The 20,704-nt window shown below is 38.7% G+C and overlaps 1 protein-coding gene across 4 annotated transcripts in view; it reads right to left on the bottom strand.

Annotated features, from left to right (window-relative positions):
- Nucleotides 1-20,704, bottom strand: part of ACSL3 (acyl-CoA synthetase long chain family member 3) — a 48,802-nt gene that overhangs the window by 18,436 nt on the left and 9,662 nt on the right. For all 4 annotated transcript variants that reach the window (XR_010346352.1, XM_064385992.1, XM_064385990.1 and 1 more), the window contains 3 exons: nt 15,099-15,202; nt 10,199-10,620; nt 3,710-3,887 (listed from right to left, as the gene is read on the bottom strand). Coding sequence is in view for 3 of the 4 variants with exons in the window: in XM_064385992.1 (XP_064242062.1) it covers nt 3,710-3,887; nt 10,199-10,549 (529 nt within the window). In the remaining variant the exon portion in view is untranslated. The remainder of the gene's footprint in view (nt 1-3,709; nt 3,888-10,198; nt 10,621-15,098; nt 15,203-20,704) is intronic.

The following is a 20,704-nucleotide window of genomic DNA, read 5'->3' on the forward strand; positions in this document are numbered from 1 at the left end:
GGAATAATGAACAACCATTCTTTATGACTGTTTACTCTTTTCCAAGGTCTAATTAGAGGTCCCAAAACCACATCACCTTGTGAAATTCTCCTGGATCTACTCTCATACTGTCACTGCTTTTACCATTTGAAAAGTAGGCAAACCTCCTCAGTTTAATCACTGCGTTACATTCCTCTTAAGAGGAATAAGAAACAGCTTTCATCCATGTGACTTCTCTTTCCAGAATTCACATACTCTGTCACTAACCTTTTAGAATTGACTGCTAATAACAAATTATTACAGCATGGCAATATGTGTCATCAGCAGAGAATTCTCACACTCAGAAATAAATCTGTGACTAGCCTATTCTGCCATCTATTTAAAATAATGTAATAAAGGTTTAATCATCACAGTCATTAGACCTTGAACTGACATCATGAGAATCATACAGAATAGCAAGAAAGAAAATATTTAGAAAACTTACTATAAGAAACATTGTTTCCTGTTTGTACAGTCAGATCATTAGTGAGTGTGTTACACAACGATTTCATATTAACACCTTTAAAATAATTTTTAATTTCCTGGCATTTTCAATGGAACTGAATAACAAGAGACTAGGGAAGAAAAAGAGACTAGGGAAGAAAAAGGCAGCTACAAATTGAAAAGAAGTATTACTCTCAAAAAAAAAAAATCCTATTTTCCAAGCAGAACACTAAACAGGGACATCTCATAAAATCTCTGAGATCAATCAACACAATCCATAATTATAACATTCTTGCTGGGAGTTTTGTCATATCCAGTAGCTGAATATCTTCTGCTTTTTAGTCTGTATTTAGCTGAATAAATATTCAGCTAAAAGAACATAAATATGAAAATAAGACAGCCCACTGTACATTAGGACTGTAATCACTGCAGAGAAGATTAAAAATTAAAATTAATTAAGCTCTGTTGTATTCTAAGATTTTTATTTTAATATTTTAAATCCAAGGAGTTACTAACCCAAAACAACTCTAAAGCAGTCTTCTTACACAGAAAAGTAAACAGCTGACCTCTACTTATTTTTTTTCTTGTTAAAACAGCCCATCATAGTTCAGAACTGTTGCAGGGCAAACACACATGCACTGTGTTTTCTTTAATTTGGTGGGAGCAAAGTCCAGAAGAGTGCCTCTCCTCGTTCCCACGAGCTCTCTCTCCTTACTGCAGTGACCCCTGTTATATAAACATGTAGCAGAAATTCAGCTGCCCTGAGCCAACAAGAGAACAGAGCTGACAACACCGCCCAGAAGGCAAAGCATCATCTCGGGAATAACCACGGGGGTACTTAATTACTCATCTGCAAATAAGTACATTAAGACTCTCAGAGCTATATGACAGAGCCAAAGGGAAAGAGAGACCATTTATATGATGGTGCACTGATGTCATGGAGAGAGGAAAAAAAAAAAAAAACCTGAGCAATGACTAATCTCTGAAATTCTCCCTTCTCCATGCTGGCACCTAAAACTTTTCCAGGCAAATCCAAAAGTTTTGATTGCTTTTTTCTCTCATCATCCTCTTGAAAATGTACAGAGAAGGGATTATTTTGTATTCATACCTTTATACAAGCAACAGTACAAGTGAGTCTTTGTTATCTGACCAAAGGCTTGACAAAAAAAATCTCCAACAACACAATTACCAGCTCGTAGGAAAAGACAAAACCTTACCCTAAAGAAACAAATAGAACTTTTACAATTTATTTCAAGGTAACTGGAATGTTAAACTGAGTGTTCAAGCACCCATCATACATCAAGAATAAAAAGCAAAATGCACCTTTAAAGGCTTCAGCCAAATTTACTTCTGACAAAACCACTTCTGCCCAAGCATGACTGAAAAACGAATCCTAACCTCTCCTATTCCACCATTTGGCTATGCACTTGTGTTTTATCTGCCTACTCTGGTGAAGAGCTGTTCACACACATGAAGAGGTACTCAGTAAGAAAATCTGTTTGCATGTTAGTACTACTTCTTCTGTCTCTGATCTAGCAATCCCACTCTACTTCCTGCAAATGTAAGACTTGGAGAACTTTGGAAAAAGTCACATTTAAAATAAAGCAAGTATTTATAACCATAATATAAATTGTTTGTGCAAGTAATCCATAACAAACATCATTCTCCTCATTTTAATTCTATAGTGCAAAAGGCATTTTCTCCAACACTATGTACGCAGCAGATGAACCTGCTCTGTTGACACCAGCTCTGGGCCCACTCCATTAGAACACATCTCACATTTGGAAATAATGTCCCAACACCCCCCAGCAGTTAGCTGGTATCAGCCCTGCACACTGAAAAATGCTAACATAAGCCATTCAGCAATGTCCTGCCACTACTGTTTCAACAACATCTGAATCTTCCAATTTGTCCTGCAAGCTGCCTGTGAACACTGCACAGCTCTCTCTTCATCTGCCAGCACGAGTCAGCCAAGTTCACAGAAGATGTCACAGCTTAGATGCTGAACACCACGTCAGAGTGTGTGCTGAGGCACGTCGCAGCAAGGGGATTTAAAGCACTAATCCAGCAAACCCAAGAACACACACATACCATTCTGCTCACAACATCCAGCCCCTAGCTCAGATTTCACCCCCCCCCCCCAACAAATTACAAATCTCTCTAGGATTTGTAAATGTGCTTCTGTTCCAAAGGGAAAAAAATTATACAAGCCCTTGCATTTTATTCCCAGGATAGCCACTAGGAATCTGACAGATCCCAAAAGTGATAAGAGGGAACTGGCACAGAGACATGTAGTTTAAAAGCAACACAGGCATCTTATCTGAAAATAGTCTGTGCAGTTCTCTGCTCTGGCTGCCAGGCCAGCAGCATTTATTCACTGAAGAACCAACCAAAAACATCACCAATTTAGGTGGGAAGGCACCTGCAAAGATCACCTGCATGCACCATCCATTGCAGCAGAGTGCTCAGAGCCATGGCCAGTCTGGGTTTTATGGCTCTCCAAGAATGAAGATTTCACAACCATATCTTATTGATATGTAATAAATGGGTAATAAAATAATAATAAAAGGGTAAATGTGGCACAGGAGGGAGAAGGCCAAAGCCTGCGAGGAACAGCAGTTTCTGGCATGCCCAGATGGAACAAGATGTGTCCCCCTGAGAGCACACAGAACCCAGCCAGGCTGGGCTTAGCTAGGTAAAGGACACATGATGAAACAGTGCAGTGATGAAAACAGACATTTGAACAGCTATAGCACACTGAGACCAGCACTCAGTACATTCCTGATCAAGAAAAAAAGGCACAACCGAAATCAAAATTGAAGAACTGACAAAATATCCAGATAAAACAAAACTTGCAGGCACAGATGAAGGTTTGACGTCAACTCCTGAAACTGAGTCAATGAATTCATGTGTGATTTTTGTTTGTTTGTTTTCAGAAACTTGGGAATCTGTACTGATTTGAGATGAAAAGAAAATAAACCTCTCACAAATTCATTCAGCAAACTATACTTACCAAAACCATTCTTCCCATCTGCCAACAGATATAGGTTTCTCTAGTCACTAAAGCAAAAGGCTACAAAGTGCATAGTTTTTGCCTTAAGCAGTATTTTTTAATTTGAAAACTTTAATGTTCTCTATAAAATCGAGATAAAGTTTTCTTAGTACATAAAGCAAAGCAAAAAAAGAGTTTCATTTTCAGATTGTGAGATCAAAAGCCATAAAAACTCCAGGGAAGACAGGTACTCACGCTGGTAGTTGCACATAAAGCAGGCCTGGGCTGCAATCATCCACTCAGCTCTGGTCTCACAGAAGATAGCAATGTTAGTCTTTGGCTGCTGACCCAAGACTGCTAAGCCATTTCCAAAGTTAACAGCTTTAATGTACACATCTTCGTAAGAAAGCCAGGTGTACTTGCCAAGGATGACCTAACAAGAACAAAATCAATTTATAAAATGAAAATCCTTAACACATGCCCTACTACATCTTCACCCACATGAAGAATCCATGGATGTTTGAATAACATGTGCTTGAATTGTAACTGCAGTTTACTCAAGATAAAGATGACACTTTTTCTTGCCAAAAGCTACAGGGCCTGTGGAAGTTCCAAAATAAATACCATATCACAATGCAATATCTCCATGCCTGTTACCACCTCAGTCTCTGTTTTCACAGAAGGGAAAGCACATGATTTCCACCATCTTATGTAGCTTCAGAAGTCCTCTGAAAGACTGTTGGTTGTCTGGCTCACATACCTCTACTTTTTAAAAAAGTTTGGTTTATGCAAAGGATGAGAAGCACTAGTTAGCACAGTACATTCTCTGTATTTACTTTCGTGGACATTTGGGCTACAATTCTACACAAATATCACAGTCAGATGTTCATTTAAAAAAAGCAACTTGAAAAGGGAAACTGGAATCCAAAAAGCAGTATATCCATGGGCCCTCAGTCAGAAGTTGTGAAATCCCTTTCCCTTTGTTCTGAAACAAACGCCAAGGGGATGAGGAGTAATAATTTTGCCTTTTACTGTTAAACAAAAGCGGGACAGAAGACAGGATAGGAAATTACTGGCAAACCTCAGTTCTGAGAAGTTGTGTAGAATATATTATGCAATCTCACTTTTCCATATGGGAAAAGTGAGATTGCATAAATTCATATCCAGTAAAACTGGATTTGAATTTACAGGTTTCTGTGTGCACTTGCAGTACTATTTCCTTTCTGACTGATATTTCTTTGACACCAACCTAGAAAGTTTCATATGTAGATATAGTATGAAAATGTTTTATACTGAAAATCTATACTTCAAATTATTATATCCTACCCATCAATTTATATAACCACACTGACAATTCTGAAAAACAATTTATTAATCAAGTATTTCAGACATGTTCTTTAAAAAGCATTAGTAATAAATGCAAGCAAACACTACAAAAACTAGAAAAGCTAGAACTAGAAAACTCCTTCATTCTTTTCTCCATATTTCATTCATCAATGTGAACTAAATTTCAAACTTCGGGCTGTCAAATCTATCAATTTTTGACACGTAACTACATTTCTAATGAGTCTGTATTTCCACATCTACTTCTTCAATAAAAGAGTTTTAAATCTCTCTCAAATTCTAATAGAAAAAGTAAATTTAGTAGATTTCCTTTGTCAAGACACTTTTCCAAACTGTTTCATAGTTAAAATTAGTTGCAAAGTGAGTTTTACCTACTACAGCTTTACTGCATATTGCTCATTACCCTACTTGTTTAGCAGGACAAACAGGTACATGTGCAGCTGCTTGGAATTTCACAAATGTCTTTATGGGAAAATATCATTTAACAAGCCCAACAAACATCATTTGTCAATAACGGCAATATATAGCAATTCTACCAGAAAATACAGATTTCTCACACAAATATCTGCTCAGGTTTTCCTGGCTTATTTCCAAAAACTTTTTCAGTGGCAAAAGGCTGTTTCAAACCCCAAAACCTGGGAGTCCCTTTTTGTTTCAACACACTAGGATATTTCTGGTGTGGAAAACTCTCACTGCTTCCAAAAAAAGTACTGCACCTCTTCCTGTCCATTCAAATTTCGGTAATTTGGAATTTAAAATCCAATTTGGGATATTTTTTCCCCAAAGGCAGTATTTTTGGCAGATGGGGAAGCTCTTGACAAGCTCATCAGTTGAAAACAATTTATAGCAGTGACTTAGGCAATACCCTTTCCCTCATTATACTCTGCCTTCAGTACAGCCTCAGGAAAACTGCTCACAAATAATTAGGCCAAGAAATACAAGCAGATTCTTGTAACTGTTTCTGGTAAGCTTGCCAATCCATAAGAGGTTTTAGTAATTTCCATCACTCTCACTGAACTGGGGAACATAAAGCAGTAATTGGCCAAAAATTAATCTCTCCAAATAATACTTGTGATTCTGCTATTTCCCCCTTTTTTTATTCTCTTAAATAATTCATCTTAATATTGTTGATATGTAGTGAAAGACCACTTCACTGGTGCTTTCTTTTCTTAAAAAGGAAAAAATCATTTTTAAGGATGTTTACAACCATTGGCTGTGGCTATTTATATAAAAATACATTTCTGAAAAACACTGACGTGAGAAGAGGTAAGACCTTTTTCAATGCAGTAATTTTGAGTTTTACTTTCCTACTGCCTTCCATACATTCAAATTCCAGTGCTCCTTCCCTTGCCCAGTGTTTCTTCTCTATTCCATCCCTAAGACATTTATATTACATACACATTAGTGAATACCAGCTATTCATATATATGTATTACTAAACTGGCTCTAAGTCCCTTTCTCCTGTATTTCTCTACCAGCTTCCTCTGTAGGACATGGAGCAATTGCAGTTTATCTCATACTCCTCATGTTGGAGTGTGTCTTCAAACCCATTTCTTTCTTGGCCTTGCCCTCAGTAGCTTTTGCTAACATTTTCCAATGTACAGGCAAGAAAGACAAGGAGCTACTGGACAGAGTCCAGTGGATGTCACAAAGATGAGGGTTCTGGAGCATCTCTTGCAAGGAGAGACTGCAGGAGCTGGGTCTGGTTAGTCTGGAGAAGGGAAGACTGAGGAGATCTCATTAATGCATACAAATATCTCAAAAGGGTGTCAAGAGCGTGGTGGCAGGCTCTTTTCAAGGGTTCCCAGTGATGGGACAAGGAGCAATGGCCATAAACTAAAACAGAATAAATTCCAGTTCAACACAAGCAAGAACTTCTTGACATTGAGGGTGGAGAGCCCTGGAGCAGCTGCCCAGGGAAGGTGTGGAGTCTCCCTCTCTGGAGACATTCCAAACCCACCTGGACACGTTCCTGTGCCAGCTGCTCTGGGTGACCCTGCCCGGGCAGGACTGGATGGTCCCTTCCAACCCTAACAATTCTGTCACTCTGCTTCTGCTGCCAACAGGTGGCAAGACTGGCATTAGGCACCACAATCCTTTAAACATTCACACACCTCTCACTTAACAGCTTCCAGAGGGTACTTCTGCTTGGTAAATAATGGAAAGAAAATAACTATCCAAGAGCAGGCAGAAGGGCCCAAGAAGTGAATTTGAGCAGAGATGAAGAGGCCACAGTGTGCAGGCAGCAGGACCCGCAGTGCTGGGGTGTCCCTGGAAACACGGCATTCCATAGGAGCACGCTGCCCTCTCGTGCTCCAGGCTCACACTGCAGCCCGAGTCACACTGCCACACAACGCTAGGGACTGTCCACACTCTGACCACGTCTGGAAACCCACAGAAGCAGAGACTAAACACACAGCTAGCATTTCTTTTACCTGGATTTTAGAAACAAATTAAAAATCATTTTGTGCAAAGGTGTATAAAAATGTTCTTCATCAAGCTGCAGGCTCATGCAGGGTCATTAAACTACCTGATCTCAGTTACCTTTGAATGGCTTCCTAAAAGTACCTTATAAGGCTTAAAGAACATCAACTATGATTTAGAAAGCAATGATCACGAATTAAATACATCTTCCTGTAGAAGTATATTAAAAAGAATACAAAGGAAGTTATTTGAAATGCCCACTTTTGGTTTTCAGAGGAACACATGGATTGCAGCTGAATATACCTGAAAACCCCCACCCTAACATACCACTTACATAGAATCTATGGTTTTCAACATCAAAAGTGACTCTCTTACTGCTCAATGACTTCCTGAACCTTCACTTTAAGCTTCAGTATCAGCAATAATGAGTAAACTTCTGAATTCCCAAGAAATGCCCATGTGCTTGCTGTGGCACCCAAGTCTCTCAGGCTTCAGATGCATCACCTTCCCCAACAAAGCTGAGTTTTCTTCTCCCCACTATGTTTTATTTATTATGTTCCCAGTAATTCTGTTCTTGGTTACCAAACCTTTCTAAAGCCGAGCAAGACAAACAAACAACCCCCAAAACAGACAGACAGTCCCCTCATAAAATAAAGCAAATCAAAGCCAAATCCACATACCAACAGAGATCAAAGCAAGCACCTGGTGATATAACCTATAACTAAGACAACACAAAATAATGAACCTCATCTTTTGGGCATCATAAAATGTCACCTGTGGTTAAATGAAGTCCCTTTTCCAATTAATTACAGCTTAATCTCAGAGGTATTTTCAACTTTATTTCATCCTGACTTAAATGCATGGTTTATGAAATTAATATTAGGTATGCATGACATTGGAGAAGGAAATTGGAGAGCACACTATAGAAGGAAACAGAAGAACTAACCATTTATGAATTACTATGAAATGCAACAAGTGCATAAGTAAGTATTTGTATTTTATTCACATCCATGAATTTCTACTACTTTGGAAACTGCACAGAAACAAGTATTTTTGCAACAATACACTATCATAAAATTTTTTTAAATTACAGATTATCTGAGATCTCACTGTTCTCAGAAGAAATGAATGGAGTATCTGATCTTAAAGATGTTAAGAAACTCTAAATAATTTTAGCTACAAGTGCAAGGACACTTATTTTTCCCAATAATCAAAAGCTGAATATTTTACTTTTTTGAAATACATATAAAATATAAAAATATGTTGCAGCTCCTGTAAGGTGCAGAAATAAGATGCATCATACCTAAGAATTAAACTTGTTGTGCACCTTTTTGAAAGGCTGCACCAAACTACAGCAAGCTGGATTTGCTAAAGGAAACCAGGCAATAAAAGGTACCTGGAATGAAACAAATCAAAGGAAGAGAACCTGACATTTAGAATCAACAAGGTATCTTGTGAAATGTTCTAATTTTCTTCACTTGCTAACACATGCTATGAGTTCTTCAGAAACACTGTATTCCGTAACAGGAAAAAAAAAAATCAGTGTGGACTTGTATGATAATGCCAAAACTTGGAACAAAGTAACAGGAGAGTAAGTATGGGAATTGACCACAATGAACCCTTGTGTCAAGCTTAGACAAAATTACCTAACTTGGGTAATTTCTAAGCCTAAATACTCACAAACAAGTAATTTAAGTGGATCAACACAAACATCCTTCAGCTTTCCAATATTCACAACACTTTGCTTGCATAACGGAAAAGGCTAAAACTCCTAAATCCTTAAGTCTTACATTCAAAATTATAATTAAAAAACAGGACACATGTTTTTTATGTAAAAAAACAGGGCAGCCAAAATTCTGATCTGTGCTCAGAAGCCATTCTTTGTACAACATGAACTTTCTGTTTCTTTATAGGGTAATGAGGCAGCAAAATGTGCTTGAAGCACACTTCATACTGCAAAATTACCTCCACAGCTAAGGGGAAGTTTCACTAACAATGAAGTTTATATAAAGATTTTAACAGAACTAAACTTTGCCACTTATTGTGTATTAACCAAATTCGATTTTAAACATACTCCTCTATCAGAATTAAAACTAGCAGCATGAAGAGAAATTTTCTCCATCTGCATAGAAACTGATCTTAACTAAAAATTATCTATTATCTATTATGGATTTAATACCTTCTAATATAGAAATGCAGAACTTTAACAAAGAGATGCATAAATATGAGCATTCTGTGGCAGTATTCTGCCCTCCTTCAGGCAAAAGAGCATTTCTCAGTGTGTCTGAACAACTACAAAGCAGCAAATGACAATACAGGCTTAAGCATAATACACTATAAAAAGTCAGTCCCTTGAAACAACAGAGCTGTTGTCACATACTGAAATCACATCTCCCACACACATCAGGATTACAGATTAGCAGAGCAGTTCACCTTAAAGGAGACTCAAAGAAAAAAAGACTCTTCAGTGAAATCTGAACAATCCTTTTCTAAACAACAAATTTATTTAAGTCCTGAATTCCCTGGACAGAACACAAAATCCTTAAATCACAACAAAGTCTGTTAGAAAGGCACATTTGAGTACTGGCATCTAGTATTTTTGTATATTTATCTGATGACAGTTCAGAATAACACAAAGAGAGACTTTTTAAAATTCACTTAAAAAAGAAATCTTTAAAACCACTTAAATCACCAGCTGAATATTAAAGACAAATATCTAAAACATGTTGGTGCTTTTTCTTTGACTGAAACCATAAATAGGATATCTATTCAAGAGTGCAAAAAGGTTTAGATTTGGTTTAAATGCCAAGTACTGAAAGATGGAATTAGATAATTTAATTTCTTTTGACAGCTACTGAATCTAAGCAGAGAAATTTATTTTTTTGCCAGCTTTGCTTTACCAGACTAGAAGTGCTGTGCAGAAAAGTAAACATATTTTGAAAAAAACTCTTGAAGGCAGACTGCAAAAAGACTTACCTTTTTAAAAACCTTTCCTGATGGCTGGATTTCATCTTCCTCTTTCAGAATTTCACGTGTTCCCAAGAGTTTTTTGTCCTTGTATTTCGTTTTAGCATATTTAAAAACTTTGTCGAGTGTATCACACCCAGGATATAAAACTGAAGCTAAGCAATGCAGACTGTTCACAGATCTGTATGCACCCCCAGGCTTGTTATTCACAGGCCTGGCTTTAACCTGCTTGGCTTTTGCTATAGCCTGCTTTGATCCTGAAAGGATGTACCATGGAATGTAGGTTACAAGGGAGTACACCAGGACTATGAAGTTTATAAACTGCAAAAGAACAGGGTTGATGTTATGCTTCAACTTCATTTTGGCTGCTTGATAATGTTACAAGAGACAGTTTGGAAACATGGATCAGCTAGACAGGGGTCCAAAAAGATCTGAAAAAGAGAAAAGAGAAAAGGAAAGGTCAGTAGTAAACTACCACTGTTGGCAGGAAGTATTTTTAAACATGATATTACAATCCCTATCCCAGTAGATGTCTTTATGCAGGAGTCAGAAGTCTGAGCCCCACACACAAATGAAAGCACACAAGGTGGAACTGTTCCACTCCCCTTTAGCAGACTGCAGTACAATAACATGTGCATCTCGGGTATTGATCTGAAAAAGTGTTGTGATTATACTATTTTAAAGACCCTCTTCAACATCACAGCACCTCCATGAGCACCTTCACGACGAATCTCTATGACCTCTGACTGTCAATCATCAGCCCTAGGAACACAGACAATGTCACCACTCTGCACATGGGAACCCTGACCATTAAGGATGTTGAAATGTTTCCCAAGTGTTGGACACACTGGGACACTCACCTGAGAGAAGGAAAGCTGTGTATGTGACAGAACTTTGCTGCTTTATTCCTAGGGACTTCCCATCAGTCCTAAGATTTCAGTCTGAGAACCACTAACTAATGAGCCCACTTGTATCAATAAACATGAGCTAAGTAATATTGGGAAAATACCAGAAAAGGGCTTATAAATATCCCCAAACTCCTAACAACAGCACAATGAAGAGATGTGTAACTTTCCAGAATCCTTAATGATGCCAGGATATTTACTTTGTCTTTTTTAAAAGCATAATTTACTATATCTAATGACTACAATGATGATGCAACTTTCTAATGTATTCTACTGTTGAGTCATGAAGTTATGCAATCTGTCTAAAAGATTAAAAAGGTAAATCAAAACAAAATAACTGAAATCCTTATGGAAATCAGGGATGGTTGCCATAATGGCTAAAGATGAATTTCTGCAACAGCCAATGAGCTACTAGCTGAAAATCAGTGTTCTGTACATAATAAACTACAAATGCACTTCACTCAGTTAACCTTTCAAACTTATTGATACAACTTATTAAAAGCAGTATCATAAATCAAGCAACTAATAATGATGTATACATAAGCTGCACAGTTTTTGACAATTCTAAATTAAGTAAATTTTTATTCATTAGAGGTATTTTATTCTGTGCTGAAGTCTCACACTCTTTGACTTTCATCCCATTAACTCTCTGAAAACCCTAATGAACAGAAATTTGAGTTGAAACAAGTAATGTTTAACTCATATAAGATCCTTCAGTAGCAATGGAAAGAAACCTTGCTTCATTAATCCTGGATCTGCAGCCCTTTTGGGAATGGATCAATCCAGCATCCTTCATTTCTAGGATGAGATTCATTCCATCATTCCCTGAAACACAAAACTTCTTAAAACTCCAAGCAGAAATATTTCACTACCATCTTTTTCCCTAACAAGCTGCTGAAATCTCACTGTTAACACTGCATCATTACAGGCAGTTTGAAGAAACCAAACAACATCAAAGTCTGTTCTGCAGAGCACCCTGAGACACATACTAAAATAAACCACAGGAGCTCTTCACAGCAGGAACTTACTGCAACAAGCAGCAGTGGAGGAAAGATTTAAAATATTTAAAAAATTAAATGGAAGTGCATATATTTTAATTTTCAGATCAAAGGCAAAAAGCAATGACAAATAGAAAACAAACTTAAATAGGCTAAAGGGCAAATTCAGTAATCACTTGAAGAGACTTATGTTCTTAGGGTGCCACTGAAGGATACTTAATGAAAATAATCATGAGCCAGCCAATCAGCTACTGCAGGCCAGAAAAATTATACTGTTGTTGATAGCAGCACAGAACAAGATGTTTAAAAGCTGAATCCAGAGTTCACATAACAGACTTTACCCATTTTTTAAAAATGTTTTATGTTGTACTATTATTTTGCCTGGCACAGTTCAGGAGATGAACATCTTTTTCCTCCTTATAAAGCTGGAGAACTTCTCTCTGCCTAAAAAGTAGAAACAGAATTTAACCAAACACTGCTGCTTACGAAAATTAAAGCAACTTATTTAATAGCTTTAGGCAAACTGTTCTCCAAAGAAATTCCCTACCTGACAAACAGACAAGTCTGTTAAAATATAATATTCTCTCTAGACTTCATAACTTTCCTTGGTTAGACAGGCACTGAACCCTTCCAGAAGAGCAGCCTCCCATTTCACTTTGCAGCTGGTTATCCCAACAGCTTTATTCTTTCCTCAGAAGGAGAGAGGAACCTTTTCCACTATTTCTATGATAACCAAGCCAAGGTGTCATATCAAGTTCCTCTTCTGGCTCACCCTTGCATAACAACCCCCAAACCTGGAAATCTTTGCTTTGAAACCCAAACATAAATTGTGCTTTGCTCACCATTTCTTAAAAGGCTGTGCTGCAAGGAACACTCCAACAGCACAGACTAAAGGGAAAGGTCTTGGACTGTCCCCTGGCTCAGAAAAGCAAGCATCCTGCTCTGGAACTCTGATATACATCTCTTAAATTGGTAATTATTTCAGTTATTCCTTCACAAAAGTGAGGCCATTACCAGTCATCTATTGAAAACAGTTTATTTTAAAAATTAAGACAATTTTTTTCACTCAAAATGTATTAAGATTCAAAATTATCTTTTGCAAATGAAGTTCCTTGTCTTACAGGCTGAGTAAAAGTCCATTTTTTTCCTTCAAAAACCTTACAATTATGAGATAGAAAACTTTAACAAGAGAGAGAGCTCAGGTGCCAAGGTCTTAAGAATTTGGCAATGGATTTCAGACTGTGATATTTACAGAGCATCTATGCTTGTACCTAATTGTAATTACCATTGCAATTGGACATTGGAAAAGTGCAATGCCTTTTGGAACATGAAAGAAAAATATATTCCAGTAGTTTCATTAGAAGAAAAAGCTCCAGGATCTTTGTAGGGTGATGGTTCTAAGGAGAGCTGAGCCACGACACAAAGGAAGCTCCTTGGTGGCAATATAAAAGCTCCCCCTCTTTCCTTGTGTAACTGAAGAACAGAAGCTGCATTTTAACTTATCATTTTGTTGATTTGTTTGCTATGTTGTTGAAGAGGAAAACACCAGGAAAGAAAAGGAGATGCAGTTTAAAATGCCTTTGTGCCCAACAGATTTATAACTGCCATTCCCAGGAGAACATAAAAGTCAGCTAAGTGGATCACTAAACATTCAATTAAAAAATCATTTTGATGACAGTGTAGAAGCAAAACCCTACCCTGACTTGAGGCTGGAGTGCTAGATGTAAGGCAATTATGACTTACAGGAAGCAAACCCAATGCAGCTGAACATGACAGTACATTTCCTGTTGTTTTTTTTCCTTATACAAAAGGTCATTTAACATCCATTAAGAAAATCACTTTTAATGACAATGTAAAAGAACAACGCTGTTTACATTAAGATACAATGCTTGCTCATGCATTCTTCTCTGTAACAATTATTATTTCAAACCTTTAATGTATGCTATTTTAAAAACTTAAAATGAAAATACAGAATTAGAAATCAACCTGCAGAACTAATCTAAAAATTAGAAGTTTTAGTGAAATTTTCAAGGTTATATCAGATCTGGAAGGCCTAAAAGGGAAGCAATGTTTGCTGTTTAACATTCTGCCTTAAAAAAAAAATAAAGTAGTAACCAACAAAAACAAAACTTTGAAAGGTTTAGTGAAATACTATACATGGTTTTAACAATATGTTGTACTTTTTAATTTTGGAAGCAGATGACTGCTTCTGACCATAAAAAGATTGTAAGCAAACCCATCATTTTGGGGCAGGGAACAGAAAGCAGAGGACATGATCCTCTGCAGTTTTTGAAAGTATGAGACTATGGCACAGTGAGAAAGTTCACTGCATTTTCAGCACTGGAATTTTGTTCTTAGGTAGCTCCTGCTTAATCACTGGCAAATAAAAACACATGAGATGTGGTAATATTCTGACTCAGTGGTTTGGTCTGCAGATTAGCTGTAAACACTCAGGTTCTTACAGAACATGAGTCCATCCTGGTTTCACATAGTCCTGCTGGGGTTTTTGAGGACTCAGTGCTCAGACCATGACTAGTGATGCAGGAAAAGTTGGGAGGTGAAATCCCGGATGAAAGAGCTGCTAATTTATACAAGGATACAATTTACAGAAAATCTGCTCAAGCAAAGGGTTCTGGACATGCATAAGAGCTGTTCAGTTACATGTAATGCATGTTTAGTCTGGTAGCCACCAAATGGGAAAGAGCAAGATGATAAATTAATTTTGACACACATTTTCAACAGCAGAAAGAAGCAGCAATCAGGGCACTCATTCACGAGTCTGGAGAAATAAACCAGTACTTTTCAGGACTGATCCTTCTTAATACATAATCAGTGATTTGGGCTGATATACTACTTATACTAATACTGTTATACCCTTTAGTTTCAGAAGAAAACTTTTGTTAGATGAGAAAGAAAAACAATCCTTCAAGGAATGTGTTTACTAATTGACCTGCTTATAACAACTACATTACAATAAAAGCATGAATTAACAAGAAAAAAAGAAACCTTATGCAACTTCTCATCGTGGCAGGTACAGGTACAAGAGTTGATACAAGATGTTCCAGTCTCAGTTTACTCAACAGGAGCGGTCACAGGCAACTGCATGAAACCTAAAAATGGAAAATACCCATTAAATATGGCAATTATAAAACACATCCTCCATTTTTTCACTCATATTTTGTAATAAATAACACCTTTTTCTCATCTGATACTGCACTGTATCACCTCAGAGAATCTAGGCCCACTGCAAGTTAACAGAAAGCCAGCTGTGACACACAGCACAGCCACCGCTCACACTCGAGCCCTGTGCAATCAAGGTGGCTGCAGCAGCTTTGGCTGAACTCAGGAGCTCATGGTGCTTGTCTCCCTGAGAAATTCCAACTCCCCAGTGCCTTTCAGGGTACACTGCTTCAACCATTGTGGCAGGAAAAAAATTGACCTATCTTTGTGTATCCACCCACACAGAGAATGCACTTCAGCCTGAGTAATAAAATATCCTTGAACACTTTACAGAAAGACTTAATAGTATTTATTGATTTTGCTCTACTATACATTAACGTTTTATTTATTGTCCTTTGCAGAAAGAAGTCTTGAAAACCTGTGCCAGCAAATCACATTTAAAATATAAATGCAAATAAAGGCAAATGTAAACATTTTGTACCTATCACCTTTCAGCAAACATTACTATTTACACAGTTCTTAAAGATAATATTTTCCAGTTTCAGTGGATTAAGTGGCTGCTGCTTGAGGTGAGGATCCAGGGTGCTCACTGCCCCATTTTTGACTTCCATAACTTCACACATACTAATCAAACCCCAACCCAGAGACTCCAAGATACTCTTGCAAAGAAACCATTTTGGTCAACAATTTATAGTTGTAGAAATATTAAATTTGTCTTATTGGTGAATCTTGCAAAAAAAAAAAAAAAGAAACCCACAAAAAACCCACACCAACCCTGATTTACTAACATTCACTGATAGGATAAAAAGGTTATTCACTGGGTTAGGCTCTAAAAGACAAAATAATCAAGTTATCTTCATGTACCAATCTCTTCATTACAGAATATAACAATAGGAGTTCTCAAGACAATGTAACAATGCCCTTAATTCTTCTAACTGTATCAAAAACCAGCCTATATTAGTTTACATCTGGACTCGAAAGTAATATTAACAACCCTGAAGACGCAAGCTTTTAGTGCATCTGGAATTCACTCAAGAGCTGTCAGTATTTGCTAGCACTCAGCAAGAAAGCCTCTCTTTTACACAAAGAAGAGACCAAAAAGAAAGAAGTCCCCATTACTGATTTATAAATACTCATGTACTCATCTGTATAAAAATAAGAAGGCAAACCAAATGTGCACAGACACAACAGCCAGTGTTTCCCAAGCCAGCTCCCTGCACTGTGAAGCAAGGAGGGCCTGAGGGATGAACGGTGCAGAGGAGAATCCCAGAATGTACCTGCCTAAGGGGAAGGTCTCTTTTGCAATATGGGTTTAAGGGACAGTTATATTTAAAAACAGATGCTCTTCACAGGTACAGCAGAAGTGTTTCACGGATTTCTTGAAACAGAGAGGATAGAAATCCTAGCAAGCCCTACTGAATGATAGAAATGGATGCTTTGGGTCCCTGGAGTGGAGCTGGTCCTCAGCACATCCTCCCAAATTGGAATCAACAGCAGCGTGGGCACAAGGACACACCTCACCTCCCCAGCCACCCTTCACTGCTTCCCACAAGCCCCCCTGTCACCACCTCCTGTATTCCCTGAGCACTGCTGCCCTGGCACTGTTTGTGGAGCTGTGCTGCTCTCCAGGGCCCAGCACCCTCCAGGCACATCCCTCTCTCACAGGCCCTGTGGTTTCCACACAAGTGCACACACCGTCCTTGTTCCCTGCTTGATGATTTTCCAGCCTCCGACCCCTCCCAGTCACCCTTTTCCAGGCTGCTGCCTGGGTCTCAGCATCACTGCTAGCACAAGGGAGACCTTCCATGAGCCTCCCAAACATCCCCAAAACCCTTCTCCAGGCAGGCCTGAGCCCTGTTACAAACAGGAGTGCCTCTCTGCAGTCCATCTGGGAACAGGTCAATGGCTCTGTCCCAAAGGACATCTGCTTTCAACAGGGAGGAAAAGCACTGCTCAGCACACTGATGCCCAGGAACCCCCACCCTCTGGGAACAAATCCAGCAGGACCTTCCTCAACAGCTCCACACAACCACGCTGGGCTTGTCACAGGCATGGAACAGCCTCTGCTACAGAAAGATCTAGAAGAGGATTGCATGGCTCTAACACAGGTGTACACTAAGCCACAGGTTCTCCTGAAACTCTTTCGAGCAAGCACACAAACTAATTCCCACATCAACTCCAGTCCCTGATGTCTCACTCTCAGTCCTGAACAGGAGACAACCTGTCTCTCCCTGGACTTTGCCCTCCTTTGCTGCTCCACATGCTGTGAACTGCTGTGGTCTCCCACAGAAAGAGGGATGGTGAGAGACCAAACTTGCTACTGATTACATCTCTGCTCTCAAAAGGAAGCAGATCTTCAGGACATTGAGAGAATAAGCACCTCTGAAAGGACAAGTAGGGTAATTCTGAGCTACCTCATTCAGATCATCTGTAGCCTCCAGCTGTGACCCCCCTCCAGCACAAGCCTGGGTGAATCTCAAGACTCCTTAAATGCTTCCCCTTGCTCTGCCAGGGAACACAACGCTGGCAGATGGCCAGAGCCAACACAGCACTCCCACTCCTGCTTCCACAACTCGACCCACTCAACGCTTCAGCATGAGCAAATCCACAACTCAGCTCCAGTCCCGAGGGAAGCTCAGGCACTGCTCTGCAGGAGCATGGCTCTGAAAAGCACACAGGGCACACAGACCAGCAGGGAAGAGGCATCATGACCTGGAACAAACCAGTTTCCAGGTAGGAGTTCAACAGGCTGCTGGGGCAGCAAAGGTTGTGCATGAACTGCACAGCCTGAGGCTGTGATCTCAGTTTGGCTCAGGCAGATTTAACGCTGGGCTGCTAATAAAAACAGACTGTTCATCTCCAAAAGGTAATTCCACTCTTGCCCTCCATTGTACCAACACAGAGTGCCTGTGTGGCTAGGAATGAGTCAGATTAGCTTGTTGATCCAGCTTAAACCCTCTCGTTCTCAGGGTGGAAAGGTGGATTTTCCTTTGTATCAACTTCGGTTTGAGCCTACCATGAGTCACTGCAATCACCTAAATCAACAGAAAATTAGCACTACAAAAGATGTTATTCTTCTGCTATGCAAAGTGAGTAACCATGAATTGACAGGAGTTACAGACAAAGCAAAACAGGAGGAGGAGAGGGCAGAGGCTGGCAGTGGAGCTGCAAATAAAGCCCACTGGGCTGGGATGAACCGGGCTCAGCACAGGACAGCAGGACACCCTGTGACACGGGTGTCACAGCACGCTGCGGGGTCAGGGCAGAGCTGGGGCTGGGGATTAACCTGCTGCTCTCCTGCTCATGATCTCACTGCTTACTTTTACAGGAGCTCAGCCTTGGGGGTTTCAAGTGCTACAAGCTTAAATACCTTTAAAGTTTGGGTGCAGGCTAATACACATCCTATAAATACAAAGGGGTTTAATTTATGTCCTCCACATGTCAATGCTACATTTGTAAAATTTTACTCCTATTTCCTTAGGAGGCAGCCAGAAGGCATGTTATTAGGATAAATAAATTATTATGTCTTTGTTAAACACCAAGACACTACAAAGGTAGGAATTACATGAACCGAAAGTCTTTCTACCCTAGAGAGACACTCTACAGTATTAACTAAATTTTGATAAAAAGGAAAAAGTTTTATTATCTAAAAAAGATTTCTTTCCTCTTAGTAGATTAATTTACATCAAGTGGGAAAAAAAAAATCACACCTAGTGTTGGCAAACAACAGGGAGACAAATGAGGTAGCACAGAACTAAATTAGATAGAAGGAACTGACATTTCTTGAGGGCACAGAACCGTGCTTATTCTAAAATAGAGCCTTAGTACATCCAGTTTTTCTAATTAGGTAATGGTAAGTGGGTAATAAAAAACTTCTATTTGACATCAATCTCTCTGCTTCCTAACGAAACAGAGTGACATTTGTAAGAAAATGAAAGGTAAAGTGACATCACAAAGCAGACAAACAGATTTATTTCCCCCACAAAAAAGGAACAGGACTCCAAAGCACTGTCCAACTGCACAGGCTACAGCTTAAGTTTAAATCTTAGTTCCAGGTGAAAAATAAAACTAAATGAAAGTGAGTTCAACACTAATGAGCTCCTGGAACAACAATTAAACATTCCTAAAGCTACCTTCAACCCACAATATGAACACCCTTCCAATAAAACCAACTAAAAATGCAAACCTCATTGCAACTCTGTATCTTAGATTTTTTTTCTACTTAAAACATTTTAAAATTTATTTTCCTTAAATATGGTTGGGGTTTTTTTTAACTTATGCAAGACAGTTTAGATATTGAGTGGATTGACAAATACATCTTTATTAATAAGAACAATAAAACCCAGCTCCAATGTGACAACTTTGTCTGCAAACTCGAAAGCACTCCCCCAAAAGAAATGTGCTAAAAACATGCTTTAAAATGATGTAACAAAGTAACAGCTATGCCAGAACACAATCCAGGGCTGCTACATCTTTCATCTCCTTCCCCTCCCACTACACCCATGAAACTTCATGGCAAACAAGTGTCTTAACTCGTTTCAGGCACTTTACCAGATATTGTCGATACTCTGCTTCCATTCCCCTTCACAAGCAATTATTAGAGCATTTAAGAAATGCATTTAGTGCCAAACTAGATTAAATGTTTTCATGTTTGTGACAGAGAAAAAAAAAGAAACTAGTGGGTAAAGTACCTTGCTAGTGGAGAAGGCCTCAGAGGAGCTTTGGTATCTGCCAATTCACTGCTAGAGAGAGATGAAACCACCAATTTCCCCAGCATACTGCTAGATTTTCAAACCACAGACACAAATTAAATGTGGAAGAGTACATAAACACAAACACTGACACCACGGCACATACAGTATTTTAAAAGTCTGCAAAAAAATAAGCCAGAAGCTTCAGCAGTAACCTTTGCCTACTGAAGAAGTGGTGTAACAGCTGAGTTATCACTGCCAGCTTGTCACTCCAAATTCCTACAGTCATTTTCCAGCTCGTTTAAGACAATTGCCCTAAGTGCTTCCACTGGGAGGCAGACTCTGCTCTCCATCCCAGTCCAAGGCATTCACCGGAATGGTTTCATGTGCCGTTTTCTGCTACAAAACACAGCCTAAGATCAGCTCTCCAGTTTCTGGGAAATCTGAAATGCTAAGGCATGAACAGTTATGGTTTGTTTGTTTCTTAGAAAACAGAACAAAAATAGATGATCTACTGTGATACATTCAATGTGGTTTGTACTGTATCCTAGTCATGTATTCATTAGATCAGAACAAAAAAAAATTAACAAAACAGTCCCACATATTTTTAACTGTAAAGGTGCTTAGGTATTTTTTTAACCAGCAGAAGCTATACATGCAGAAAATTGTTCTTATTTACTTTCAGATGAATTGAAGTTCATGCAGTGCCACAGTAAAAATCATAACCCATTATACTGCATT

This window comes from Passer domesticus, chromosome 11 (assembly GCF_036417665.1).
Source record: "Passer domesticus isolate bPasDom1 chromosome 11, bPasDom1.hap1, whole genome shotgun sequence".
In the NCBI taxonomy this organism is placed as follows: Eukaryota; Metazoa; Chordata; class Aves; order Passeriformes; family Passeridae; genus Passer; species Passer domesticus.